This window comes from Micropterus dolomieu, linkage group LG23 (genome assembly GCF_021292245.1).
Source record: "Micropterus dolomieu isolate WLL.071019.BEF.003 ecotype Adirondacks linkage group LG23, ASM2129224v1, whole genome shotgun sequence".
In the NCBI taxonomy this organism is placed as follows: Eukaryota; Metazoa; Chordata; class Actinopteri; order Centrarchiformes; family Centrarchidae; genus Micropterus; species Micropterus dolomieu.
The window spans coordinates 29,959,490-29,974,213 of record NC_060172.1 but is presented as its reverse complement, the minus strand read 5'-3'; the positions used below and the strand labels follow the sequence as shown (position 1 = coordinate 29,974,213).

The following is a 14,724-nucleotide window of genomic DNA, read 5'->3' as shown; positions in this document are numbered from 1 at the left end:
TCAGGTGACACAATCTCCTGGTATAGATAACCCGGATGGAAATGTGTGTTAAATTGCAGCTAGGCTGCTGTCCAAACCAATATGTCATATTTTTAATAGATTCTTACTCAGTGGGACCTGTCCGAATGTCTGTCTATGGATAGAGTCTAAAATCATACAGTTTCCCAAAGATCATTTGACCTTTTCCACTGGCTCCAATTGTAGACCTATCAGTATACTCCATGTAAGATACTTGAAAAGATCAAATGTTAAATTATTTTAGCAGAAATGTACTACTTACAAAAGCATGCTTATAGGCGAGGGCACTGCATTGCAACACGACTGATCAAGAGTTACCACATATGGATGATAGGAAACTAGTTTAGCTGTGCTCTTGGGTTTTACTGCAACTTTTGATGTCACTGACCACAGTATTCTTATTGCCAAGCTCAAATGTGTTTTTTCACCTTTAGCTCTTGCTTGGACGAAGATTTCCCTCTCTGGCCGAACATAGCGTGTTTTTCAATATCTTGCGGTGTTCCACAAGGTGGAGTTGCTCTGGTCCACTTATTTTCAAGTTTTATAAATAATTTACCATATGTTATTAAAAATGGCGATATACTTATGTATGCTGATGACTCAACTTTGTTCTGTGCTTAACCAGCATTAGTTGAGCTGAGAGAGAATCTAATCTACATTACAACAATTACAATCTACATTACCTTACAACATCTTCAAAGATTATAATGACTGTGGAGGCACAATTTTTATCTTGTCTTGTCTATTATTCAGTGACTACTGTCACACACCAGACACATCTGTCCGGACCTCCTTAGTGTGTATGGTGGCGTTAGGTGGAAGCACTGCATGTACCACAACAGATATAGAACCAGCTGAAGGCTCTTCTTCCAATCCAGTTAAACCAAAAGAATATTTCTCTTTCACTTAGCTAATAATGACCTTTTTAAAGCCATTTTCAGTCGTTGAGTGATGAGTCTGTGGCCAAGGACTTAAAACCCATTATATGTTCTGATTGTGTCAATCTAATGCGCTAATTGAATGCTATCCCTCAGCCACTTTTCATCAGTGAAGAGCCCATGCTGGTGAACTGATTTGGATATAATTTGCACAGCGAGAGCTTCAATCACAAGAGACAAACATTTTCCCTCTCATTAAAGAGCACATTAAAGATTATCTTCTGTAGTTGCCACAGTGACTCTATCTAATATGATTTGCTGGAAGTATGCAGAGAATAATTTCCCTGTGTGATCCAGCGAGACTTGTATTTTCTCTCCTCTCTTCTCTCGCCTCCTCTCTCTTCTGCAGTAAGTGAGTCTAAAGAGACCTCTTTGATCTTGTCTCATTGCTCTCAATACTCCAGACTGAATTTAAATCACAAGCCAGACTATTTTAGGAACAAAGCTGCCGTCATGCTGAACAAGGGAGAAGAGGAGCTCACTTTTATTTCTCCCACTATCGTGTCAGAATGAAATTTGCAAGACAGTAGGGGAAGCTGTGCTTATTAGTGTGTTTCATTTGAGTCCATCTGATGACCATATGTAAAAAGGAGCCTTGTAGACAACAGCGTTGTGAGTATGTGACGACAGTATCACTGCACTGCAGTGAAAAGGCTATTGAATGATTGTTGTAGTGTGTTTGAGATTAATTTCAAAAGTATACATGTAGTGCTTTGTCTTTCAACAATTTCAAGACAATTGAATAATTTCCTTTGACAAGTACAGACGATTCATTTTTAAAAATAATGTTCTTGTTTCTTGCATTATAGTCATGCTTGGGTCTAGCATTATTGTTTTAAAACCACCTGTGTGGTCAGAGGTTATGTATTTTTGATTTTTAGAATTTATATGTGCAAAGTTTTACTTGCTCCATCTCCCCTAATGGGATGATTTACATGCTCCTGCCAGGAAATGGTAAATACTTGTAATACTCTACCCATTTAACATTTAATTGCACAGCGCACATATTCATGAACTGCCCTGACTTTTACCACTGTAGCCTATAATGAATGCAGATATGTTTTTTTTCACATGCATGGCCCAGGTCAGATTTAAACTACTAGCCCTCTGGCAATGCTGGCACTATTCTCTACCAACTGAACTACTACTGAACATTTTGGGTCTGTAATTGCCTGTATGAATTAGTATTGTACCAGCCTTTTTTCTTTTTAGCAGTGGCTCATGAAACAGAAGACTAAAAGCACGGGAGGGAGTTAGTTTTAGATAGAGTTTTTTTGTCTTACATCTGATAGTACTTTTTGACCAGTTAATAGCTGGAGTCTCCATGCTGAGTCCCTATTTTTCTCTCTGCCGTCCCTGCGACCTTAGATGGTCATGGTCCTTTAGGTCTTAAACAGGGGAAGAATTTATGTCTTCCAAACAATTTGGGTTTGCCAAACGGAGGTCACCTGAAGTGTCCTGACTGATTATTTGTAGCAGTTGCTCTCCATGTTGTTATCACCTCTACATGCATTGCAAACACTGTCAGCATTGCAAAGGTTTCCCCCTCTCTGCTTTCTACCTGTATGGAAAGGCTTGCTCCTGTTTTTTGTGGTTGCCCTTTTCAAAAAAGCCAGCAAACATGCCATGAGAAAAGGTCAGTGGGATCTGAATAACATCAAGGATTTTCACAGCCTCTTCTCCTCTCATCTACCATCCAAAAAAAGACATCCATCTTCTCCTGTCCTCCACAATAACTCTTATGGTTGAAAAACTCAATGCAGACCAGTTCTACAGTAACCTGTGATGGTTGTCTCTTGCCCTGACAGCCTCTTGGCACCTCTATTTGCTTTTATTTTGCTGACTGACATGAAATCTACTGGAAGAGGGTTCCTCACTGTAAACAAGGAAAGAATGTGTCAAATGTTGGTGCGATGGGGATTTAAGCTTGACAAAGGATCAAGGCTGAAAGCCACATAAAGCCTTACTCATAAAGGGGCACGGCTCCCCTATAACATGTGTCGAACAAGGAAGATGCATGTAATGGCTCTTTGCTGATAGACACAGGGCTGCCAAGAGAGAATAAGTGGCAGTGCTACAATATCCACTCTAACAGTCCTCTCACATGGGGGCAGTGTTGCACCATCTGTCACACTTCCTCCATTCCCATCATCTCCCTCCTCCTCATCCTCCTCATGATGTTCTTCACCTTACTGCAGAGGCATACAGCAGGCGTCCTCCACTCTGGGTCTCCTCATTTTCTCTTCTCATGTTGCCTCTGATAAAAGACGTCCACAAAAGACACAGCCAAAGCCCACAGCCATCAACACTTTTGGCATCAAGAGGAAAGTGCCACTGGGCCCTGTTCTTCGTACCTGGATCACCTAGTTAGCCTGATTAGACATGGGATTTGACGTGGATCATGATGCATACATATTACTGTGAACCCCATACATTCATAAATCTTCAGTTACAAATGCTCACTTTACACTGAAAAACTGTTGATGTAACATATTATATGATTAACTGCTAGATTTTGGGAAGGGTTCAGTTTAATGGCTTGTGATTTTCACTGATGTATCCATGCGGAGAACCTCACCAAATCATGCACCGTCATTGCCGCTATCATTCATAGTCTGACCGCATTCACTGTTAAAAGCTAGTTGGTTAACAGTGTGAAACAATTTGGAACACAATGCGGAAAATAATAACACTTTAACTTTACATTTTGGCTCATGAATCTGTTGCCCGAGTGCATTCTGGAAGGGTTCCTTATGTAACTGCAGTCACATGATCCTCATTCAGCCAGTCATATGAATGCTGGAAATGGTTTCAACTCTATAGTCATTTTTTCACTCAGCTGTTATTTAAGATAATTCCTTCCGGGATGTAAAATTAATACACTATTAATTAATATACTGTTCACAGAACCAGATTATCTATATGAGAATTATCAGGATTATTTTAGCATGATAACCACATATTAGCCTGAATTAGTTAAGACACATTTGAAGAACAGGGGCCTCATTTATAAAATTGTTCTTAGATTTATTCTTGTACTTAGTCCTAATATAATTTCCGACGGTGTGCTTACATTTGATTAATAAAAGATACTGAGCATGAAAAACCTTGCTTATGCATGTTCTAAGAAGCATTTGAAGTGTACATACCTGTGATGTAAATCTCAAATTAACTTGAAATTGACGGCACCTGCATTAAAATCTGCAGTATCCCTTTAAATGATGCTAGCACAAATGAGGGTTTAATTATGAAGTTGCCATGGACCAAAACAGAAAAGCAAACATTTTGGAAGATGAGACCATGTTGATGGTAGAGGAGATTGAAGCCAAGCAGCATGTATAATTTTGTGAACTAAATACTGGGTTGACAAAGAAAGCCAACACAGCTTGGGAGTGATTATTCCTGTCATATTGTTCATACAGTTAATGCAAAGTTAACCACAGGCTTAGGCACGTATGTGTCAATACCCCTACATGACCGACAGGAAAATCATTTAAATGTCAAGTCTAGACTTAAGTGCAATTTATACTTCTGTGTCAAATCGACGGCGTAGGTGACGGCGTAGGCTACGGGGCAACGCAGAGGCTACGCCGTCGCCTGACGTGCACCTCCTCAAAAATGGAGCGTAAGCTCTGTGATTGGTCGGCTGGGTAGCCTCGCAATTCCTTCGAGCTGACCGGAAGTACCCCGTGCTTTGAAGTAATATTTACTAGTGGCCAAAACGGCGGCTGTAACACAGTGAATCAATATATTTTACCGTTGCAACCCGAGCGACAACCCGTGACTCGTTTCGCTATCAGAATTCGGTCGGTAACATTTGAAAAGGCTACACCAGCCGCATGAATACAATTTTACCCCCATTTACGTTAGCGGAGCTCTAAACCGGAAGTTAGCCTGCTCGGCCAGCAAATGTCAACGCTGTAGCGCTACTGCCGACTAGCGTTTGGGGGTGTAATTGCAGAATGACGGACACACCTATGCGCAAATATAAATGCATGGCTACATACGTAGCCTACGGTGTAGGTACGCACGTACACCCTACGCAGGAGTATAAATGGGCTGCTTCTCTCTCGCACATGCTCTCTTTCTGCCCCCCTTTCCCGTTCTCTCAACCGCCCACCCTGAGTCAAGGTTCTGCTTAAAGTTTTTCCTTGCCTGTGTTGCCAAGTGTTTATTCATAGTATTCTTTCCTTGCTGAACCAATATCCACCAAACTGATATTTTTAATCAAACTGATTATTATTATGGCAAGGCATATTAACGCATTATCGCATTAATTAAATAACGGCGACAATTAGTTTTTAGTACATTAACAGTTTTTATTGTTGTTGTTGTTATTTATTATTATTTATTTATTTATTGAAAGTCCATAGGCCACTGGCTCTGAATATACATACAGTCAAACCATGGGTCACGGAGGGGTGGGATGTTGATCAGCCTGCAAATCACCCACCCAAACAAGCAGTAAAGGAAGGTTTCGGCAGACTACGCTGGATGCAGCGTGTGAGAGAAGTAGATAAACAAAAGCAAGACAAGCTATAAAGTGCCATAGCAAAGTGGATAGCACTTTTTTATTTTTTATTGAAGAAGATGTCGGTCTTAGGAACGTTCTTAAAATCACTACGTAGTGCCCACGAGGTTGCTCTGTGCTCCTCAAGGGAAAAGGAGACAAGCGGTCCCCGAGTATACGGCAGGCCTTTATGGATAATAACCATGGCAACGGCTTCTGTGCGCTACACAGCTGTAGCCTATTTTACTTAAATTAAAATTACAGGCTACATAACTTTACCTGATAGGCCTTCATCTAGTTTTGCGGGGATGCTCTGCCATGCGAATTCCCTCCTGTTGATGTCCTGATAACTATTTAGTAAACAGTAATAGATTCTGGAAACTCACAAACAGCGGGGATCAGTCTCTCTTCCAATGAAGACAAGACAATTCAACTTTGGCATCGGATGGGCGTGTGCGTGAGGCGACTGCTTCACCTCACTCTGACAGGGACACTACTGAACATAGACTGTTTCTGCTGCTCCCTGGTGAAAGAAAAATGTTTGTGCTGATACCTGTTCAGGAAAAAACAAGAAAACAGATGCATATATGTTAACCTGTTGCTCAGAAGTTGACTGTTATGATGTTATGATCGTGGCTCTGGACTCTTGTTTAACTTGTTTTACAAGCTATAAAAGGTAATGCCCTGGCAGTGGCAAACAGCTTTGGTTTTATATTTGATTTGATTACATTAATGTTTAAGTTGAGATTTACAAGATATATTTTATTGCTGCCATATAAAGAGAATATTGAAAAGCAAGTGTTTGCAAACTACATGTTAGCGCACTTTTATGTATATAGCATTCATTATTCAATTTTGTGCATACCTACGCAATTTATCACAATTAATCGCTGAAAATCATGCGATTAATCGCGGTTAAAAAATTTAATCATTGCCCACCACTAGTTATTATTATATGTTAGCTCAAGATAAAAAGGTGTCCTTAACATGACAAACAATGCAGTATGGATTTCTTCACCCATATAGTCAAGCTACGTTTACCATAAATACATTATAAATGTGGAAGGCACTGACAGTCAATGTTTAATTTATATAAAAAGCCAATTTTAGCCATATACTTCAGCAAACAGTAGGTGACATTAATTTTTCTGTACTTCCTTTGACCTCTCTCCTCTTATCGTCCACCCCTGCCTTCTTTCCTCCCATTCATCATTCATTGTGAGGTTAGTTATGGCTGTGATCAAGGCCAGATTGTCTGAAATCCCCCTTATCCAAAGAAGAAACACCCCACGCAGTCTCCTCTTACATGAATCTGTTCCACAGGTGGGAGAAAGGGAGTGCCGTCTGGTTCAGTGTATCACAGCGGGCTACGTTTCCCCCTGTTTCACAATACTCATTGATTTGTGAGCTGATGCTGTTCCCTAGGCAGTCTGAGGCATCTCTCCTTTCTCTCTTGCCTCTCCTGTCTTGTCTTCATTGGAAGAGAGACTGATCCTCGCTATTTGTGAGTTTCCAGAATCTATTACTGTTTACTAAATAGTTATCAGGACATCAACAGGAGGGAATTTGCATGGCAGAGCATCCCTGCAAAACTAGATGAAGGCCTATTAGGTAAAGTTATCTCTTCTTTGCTTACTCACTCCCAGCCTGGCAGAAGCCATCTGAGGACAACTGCAGTGCGAGAAGACGGGAACATCGCCGGTGGGTGGGGTGTTGTTTGTTTCATTAAACATGACCCCAGTGCACTGTGGAAGAGGCAGTTCATACAGACAGCATGTACATTTATTTTGCTGGTGCTGGAGGGAAATAGACGCAAACAAATTGATTTTGAAAAAGCTTGAAACGGCTGTGCATCTGGATCCTAATGAGGAATGTGATGTTTGCTTAAATAAGCTCAGCAGGAAATATTTCGTACTAAATATATCTTGGGAGTCCTATGTAGCTTGTGATGAATTTCCTCTATATCACATGGTCATAACTTACATTGAACATATGTTCTAGGACAATGAGATACTCAAAAGAGACAGCATGGGGTTTTTGTACTATTATGTACACCTGTGCAATTACTTGTTAACACAAATAGCTAATCAGTCAATCACATGACGACAACGTTAGGCATGTAGACGTGTTCAAGATTACTTGCTGAAGTATTTCAGAAACTGCTGATCTACTGGGATTTTCACGCACAACCATCTCTAGGGTTTACAGAGGACTGTCCGAAAAAGAGAAAGCATCCATTGAGCTGCAGCTGTGTGGACAAAAATGCCTTGTCGATGTCAGAGGTCAGAGGAGAATGGGCAGAGTGGTTCGAGGTGACAGAAAGGCAACAGTAACTCAAATAACCACTTGACAGTATTGTTACTGACCATGCCCATCCCTTTATTACCACAGTGTACCCATCTTCTGATGGCTTCTTCCAGCAGGATAATGCACCATGTCACAAAGCTCAAATCACCTCAAACTGGTTTCTTGAACACGACAATGACTTCACTGCACTCCAGTGGCCTCCACAGTCACCAGATCTCAATCCACCGTGGGATGTGGTGGAACGGGTGATTCATATCATGGAAGTGCAGCCGACAAATCTGCAGCAACTGTGTGATGCTATCATGTCAATATGGACCAGAGTCTCTGAGGAATGTTTCCAACACGTTGAAAGTATGTAAGAATTAAGGCAGTTCTGAAGGCAAAAGGGGGTCCAACCCGGTACTAGCAAGGTGTACCTAATAAAGTGGCCAGTAAGTGTATATGTAGGTGCATTTCAGAAAATTAGAATGTTGTGGAAAAGTTCATTTCCCTCCCATATTTTAAGTCAAAAAGTGAAATATATCAGGCCTGTTTTGGTTTTAATCTTGATGATTACAGTTTATAGCTCATGGAAATTTAAAAATCCATATCTCAAAATATTAGAATAAAGAATGATTAATACAGAAATGTTGACCTTCTTAAAAGTTAAAAAATTCTGAAAAAGCTTAATTTATGCACTCAGTACTTGGTTGGGGCTCCTTTTGCACAAATTACTGCATTAATGCGGCGTGGCATGGAGACAATCAGCCTGTGGCTCTGGTGAGATGTTATGGAGGCCCAGGTTACTTTGATAGTTGCCTTCAGCTCATCTGTGTTGTTGGTCTGGTGTCTCTCACTTTCCTCTTAACAAAACCACATAGATTCCCTATGGAGTTTGGGTCAGGCGAGTTGACTGGCCAATCAAACTAAGTAATACCATAGTCAGCAAACCGGTAGGTGGTTTTGGACCTGTGGGCAGGTGCCAAGTCCTGCAGGAAAAGGAAATCAGCTTCTCCATAAAGCTTGTCAGCAGATGGGAGCATGAAATGCTCTAAAACCTCCTGGCAGATGCTGCATTGACTCTGGACTTACTAAAACACAGTGGACCAACACCAGCAGATAACACTGCCCCCCAAATCATCACAGACTGTGGAAACTTTAAACTGGACTTGGATTCTGTGCCTCTCCACTCATCCTCTAGACTCTGGGACTATTCCAAATGAAAAGCAAAATTTACTTTCATCTGTCATCCCTGTTGCTTGTGCACCTTTTCCTACCACACTTTTTAACCTTCCTGTCAACTTTCCATGAATATGCTTTGACACAGCCAGCCCTTTCAGCAATGACCTTCTGTGGCTTACCCTCCATTTCTGTATTCTATATTATTTATTGGAATATTTTAAGATGGATTTTTGATTTCCGTGAACTGTAAGCCGAAATCATCAGGATTTAAAAAAACAAAAAAAACCCTGAAATATTTCACTTTGTGTAATCAATTTAGAATATATGAAAGTTTAACTTTTTTAATAAAATTATGTAAAAAAATGAACCTTTCCATAGTACTTAAATTTTCTAAAATGCACCTGTATATTTTATACAGTACATACATTATATCATAGTAACGGTGGTCATTACAATTTTATTTCAGTTCAATTCCTGTAAGCAACCGATAGAGGGAGCTGTCAGTATTGTCACTACTCAGGTAGCGTTAGTACTGAAAGTAGAGAGCGGTTCTATTTTCTCATTTAAATCCACATTTAACAGATTTATCATTTCTAATCCAATGAGACATTTCATTTGGCAGTGTAGATGTAGTAACATTTAATCCATATGTTTCTATGTATAGATAAATAATAAACAAAAATCACAAAATTCATGTAGCTCTTTATTTAGAACTTGCAATGAATAATTTTGTTACAAAACAAGTCTTTTCTTGGTATCAATTATACTCTGGTTGTCCATTATACAAGTAAATATACATCAAATTAAATAGGGGTTAGTTCAAGTGAAGTAAAAAAACACTGTAAATACTCTCAGCAACTATCAGATGATATCAAAACATGACAGTGAAATGACGATGAAATATTCTTCTGGAGGTGTTGGAACCATAATAATACCTGTAAAAGCACCAATATAAAGCTTGTTGTATTAATCATACCGATCGTAAGAGTGTAATATATTAGAAATGAATTATGCAATAATATTGGCCAACAATGTAATGACCTATCATAAAAAAATGTACAACAGGTTAACTCACTGTACACTCATTGTGCTTTATAATTACATCATCACTTGAAATATGTCACACCCTTTGTGAAGTAATATGTAGTGTAAAAATGTATTCTGTGCATGTAACATTAACACGTTTAGCTCACTGAGAGGCGAGCACATGCGTGCAGACATGTTAATATGTAATATTATCAAGCAGTTATTATTATATGCAAAAAAAGGATAACACTTGTATTTATATTGTGTTTGTGGGATTATGTAGTAATTATGTATTTCGATAATGTCTTGTAAATGTGATTTAACAGCACAATGCAAAACAATGTATAATGTGTAGAGTAAAAAAAACAGTATATACCGCATTTAAGAGGGATATTTTTCTTAAATAATAATGTAGTTTGGTACAGTTTCCAAATTTTCAAAAATACGTTTTACCAAAGCATTGCTGTATATTATGAGAAGCACATGGAAAATATGTTCAGATTTTCAGATAAGAGCTCAGATATCAGTGTTCATTTGATGTTGCAGATCTTGACTGAGGTTCCAACTCCAAAGCCTGGATAGAGGGGCTCAACAAATTTGGTCTCAAACCTGTGCAGGAGGGTCATGGTGCTGCCAATGCTATAAAATGCCAGCACACCCGCAGTGTGGTCCAGGTACACGCCTATCCTGGGGGAGTGGGGGGCGTTGATGGCTTTGTCCACCCGGTTATGCCAGGCGGAGTAACCTGTGTCAGAACACAGGAGACTCCAGGATTTGTCGTTGTAGCCCAGCAGACACAGTGAGCCTTTGCCCTTCCGGCTAAGGCTCTTGTAGGCCACTCCAACGGAGAACTCCCCACTCCATTCGATCTCCCAGTAGAAGCGGCCTCCGGACAGGGCCTCCCGGCACAGCACCTGGGCAAAGCTGTCAAACCTCTCCGTGTTGTCTCCGTAGGGCTGCAGGTCCCTGGTGCGGATGACTTTTCTGTTGTTTTCAGAGATGTAAAGCTCCTTGTAGGCTGTGCTAGGGTCCAGTTTCAGCTGGCAGAAGTCTGAAGGAGAAGAAGCAATATGTTTTTATAGTATTTATTTGGTAACTGAATTGTGTTAGTCATCAACTGACATATTTCAGGTAAATACACCAGATACTTACATTTCACAAAATCTGCTCTGCCCTTTGGCTCTGGAGGAGGAGCGTTGTCCACTGCCATTTCTTTGCCTGAACATGAACAATCACTGTGTTAGGTCAATGTGAACTGCATACACCCACACACATGCCTTTAATTCTTTTGTTGATGCATTTTTGCAATTTTATCATTTATAATTGCTTTGTGGTTTTTCCTCCAATAATATATGGCGACTACATTATCAACCTAAATAATAATTAACTTCCTACAGTCATATTGCCATAGGACGTGACAGCGCTCACCTCTGCTCCTTCTGTCCAATGTTCGACTTTCTGTAGTGTACACTGGGACCTCAGTCACTGTAAGACAGAACACATTGATATTTAGCAAGTTTGTTGCTTTCTGGCCATCATGTAGAAGTATTGTGTTTCTGCTGTTAAAGTCAGACCTGACTTGGAGATCTTAAGCAGCTCCTCTCTGCCAAACTCCTCGAGGCGTTCCTTGATCTCAGCCACAGCTTTCCTGACAGCCCCGAAGGAGAAGTCAGGATTCACCGTCACTCTGGGTATGAAGCTGTCATCAGTGGGGGTGCAGAGGTAGTTGAAGTTCTGATGAGAAAAGAAAAGCAAGTGTTGTGAGTTAACACCATCGAATGGCAACTCCAGATGTATTTCTTAAATGTATAGTTGCTCTAAAGCTGTATGTTACCTGCAGAAAATGGATGTGGTCATCGGTGCTGTACAGCTGCTTGAGGCCGGACTCTTTTTTCTTAAGTTCATCAATCTCTTGTTCCAGACGCTCGATCAAAGCCTCAGCCTGGTTGAAAGCAGCCTTCTCATTGATACCAATCAGCTTGGTCACCTCTGACCTCATCCTCTCAATGGCGCGGATCATGTCCTCAAACATCTTCTGGCTCTCCACCATGGCTCTGTGGGCCGAGTTCTGGACGGAACAGCCGAGATGTCAGTGTTTTACAGAAGACACTGCAATAGTAAACATCTTACAGCAATTTCTTGCATGGAAATACATGAAATTTACTGGTTGAAATATTAATAATTAAGAAAGTTGGTTGGTGGAAAGATATAGTATATCTATGGATTATCAACACATAATCCTCACCTTCAGTGAATCTGCAGCAGTCTTCAGTTCCTCCAGCTCCTTCATCCTCTCCTGGCATTTTTGTCTAATCTCAGCTTGGGAAACTCCCAAGAGTTTCTGCAAAATGAAGGTATGTTACACAGCCATCTATTTCACTGTTTTGTTAAGCATGAACTCTACTATGCTGTCTGGCTTTAATAGCTTCCTTTAATTTAATATGCAGATTTTGCATACTTCTTCAAAAGCTGCATTCAATTCAAATTATAACATGTAGTCGAACATCATGCTGTTTAATTGTGTGAGATGTAAAGCCACATGTTGGTTCAATAAAAACATTCTTTCTCATCAAGGAATATCTGGGGAGGCCCTTTGGCATGTCTACTAAACCCTACTCAAAGAATCTTCTTAATAAGGCCAGCTTTTATCTCAGAGGAAGAGGTGGGGGGGAAATCTGTAATGGAATTCTGGCCATGTGAGGAATGTGAATCTACCGCTGCCTGACTTTTAAAAAGATGTTTCAAGGTGCACACAGCACTGACATGCAGAATAGACGGCTCCTAATTCAGCTTTTACTCGAGCCCACCAACCCATTCTTCAAGATAAGCTTGAGGAATGTGGGGAATCTAGGGAGGGTGGGGTGAACATGAGAGGGGGAGGGGAGAGAGCGGGAGACGGAGTGAGATGTGTGAAACTCAGGTTGTAAATCGCTGTATGAGAGAAACCAGAGTCCCTATGTTGTACAGAAAACAGCGGGGTGAATTATTACCTCATCATACCCTAAAAACTCTTTAGCCCAAATTCCTGGCTGCCATAAAAACACATAAAATCTATAGTTCTCTGAACACTGCAGCTTTGTACTACAGTATCTGTTGACATCCTTATCTACTCTACATTGTTTTGGGCAGAGTGACTGGTGAGTCATTTGTATGTGCATTGCTGCGGCTACAAACACTGTGATTGGTTGAGCATGAGGTGTTGAAGGCCTTGACTCCCTGACATTCCAGTATCATTAGATGCACTCCCACAGGTGGGAACCAATGGAGCAGAAGGAAGTCTGCAGTTTCTGTGTATCTATCCCACAGATGGAACTTTCAGAAAAAGCAGCTTTCAGAGAGCTGGATTTGTTTTGCCAGTGAATGCCAGTTTAGCTGATAGCATTGACGAAATGGGTCAAAGTACAACTGCCAGTCGTAGTGCAGGGGCAGGAGTTGGGAAAAACACCCTGTTTGCTTTCACTCAAAATACTCAAATCACTATATATTTCCTATGGGTCAAGGTTGTGCCTCTTTTAAAAGGGTCATCTGTCTGAAAAACACATTAGAATTGTATTAAGAGGCGAGTTTCATCTTGTGTTTTCTCTTATTAAATAGTACACTGCTCATCTTTCTGACATAATACTTTCATTCTCTGAGAAGCTGATTGAATGTGACTTTTCTAATAGGTGAACAATATTGTTCTTGTGCCTTTGAGAATTTAGTCCATTAAAAGGAGCCATCAACAGAGACAGGAGGATTTCTTACCTGTTTCTCGCCCCTCTCTGCCTCAGCAGAGACAATGTCATGGCCCCTGTGTTCACTGACTGTGCAGATAGCACAGATACACATCTGGTCTGTTCGACAGAAGAGCTCCAGGGACTTCTGGTGTTGCGGGCAAATCTTCCTGTCCAGGTTTCCCAGCTCATCCACCAGCTTGTGCCTTTTGAATGTGGCTGATTCATAGTGTGGCTTCAGGTGCTTCTCGCAGTAGGACGCCAGACAGTTAAGACAGGACTTCACAGCCTTTAATTTCTTTCCAGAGCAGAAGTCACAGGGGACATCACTTGGTCCAGCATAGAGGTTCCCCTGGGACGTGTTGAGGTTGAGGGTCAGACCGCTCTTCTTGATCTTCTCAGCCACCATGCTCAGAGTGGCATTTGGTCGCAGTACCGGCCTCTGGGTGAATGTGATCTTACACTGGGGACAAATGTAAATCCCCGTGTAGTCAGCTTCATTCCAGTAGCCACTGATGCAGTCCATACAAAAACTGTGGCCACAGGGGATAGCCACAGGGTCCCTTAGGAGGTTTAGACACAGAGAACAGCTGAAGTAATCTGGAGTAGTGTGATCAGCCATTGTAATGGACTCAAAACACTGTCAGAAACAGACAGAGAATGCCAGGAGCAGTTAGAAATTTTGTCGAGTGTGCCTAGGAGCCCGCCCTCAAGAGTGTGGAACAACCTGCCAGAAACACGACCTACTTGTATTTCTGAATTCCAGAGGTTATTGATTGAAAGCAGACAAGGCCCTCCCCCTGTGTTGTGAGTATATCGAGCCCTGCCCAGTTCAGATAAGCAGGTTGAGCAAAGAGGGAGAGGGAGAGGGAGAGGGAGAGGGAAAGGGAGAGGGCGGGCAGACAGGAGAGGTGAGAAAGAGAAAGGACAGAGCGAAAGAAAAAGAATGAATAAAAGGTGCAAGAAGTTGCAACAAATGTGCTAGAAAAAGCTCCCATTTTCCTCATGGTATCCTTTTTTCCCGAAGTTCTCATGTGGCTCATCTGTGGAT

At 41.1% G+C, this 14,724-nt stretch overlaps 1 protein-coding gene across 1 annotated transcript; it reads right to left on the bottom strand.

The window, feature by feature from the left end:
* Positions 1 to 9,624: 9,624 nt before the first annotated feature.
* On the bottom strand, positions 9,625 to 14,409 carry ftr82 (finTRIM family, member 82). Its single transcript, XM_046040713.1, has 7 exons — positions 13,705 to 14,409; positions 12,206 to 12,301; positions 11,795 to 12,028; positions 11,535 to 11,694; positions 11,389 to 11,445; positions 11,113 to 11,178; positions 9,625 to 11,011 (listed from the first exon to the last, which is right to left on the bottom strand). The coding sequence occupies exons 1-7, from the start codon at positions 14,293 to 14,295 to the stop codon at positions 10,491 to 10,493; spliced, it is 1,725 nt and encodes a 574-aa protein (XP_045896669.1). The 5' UTR covers positions 14,296 to 14,409; the 3' UTR covers positions 9,625 to 10,490.
* Between the last annotated feature and the right edge of the window lie 315 nt (positions 14,410 to 14,724).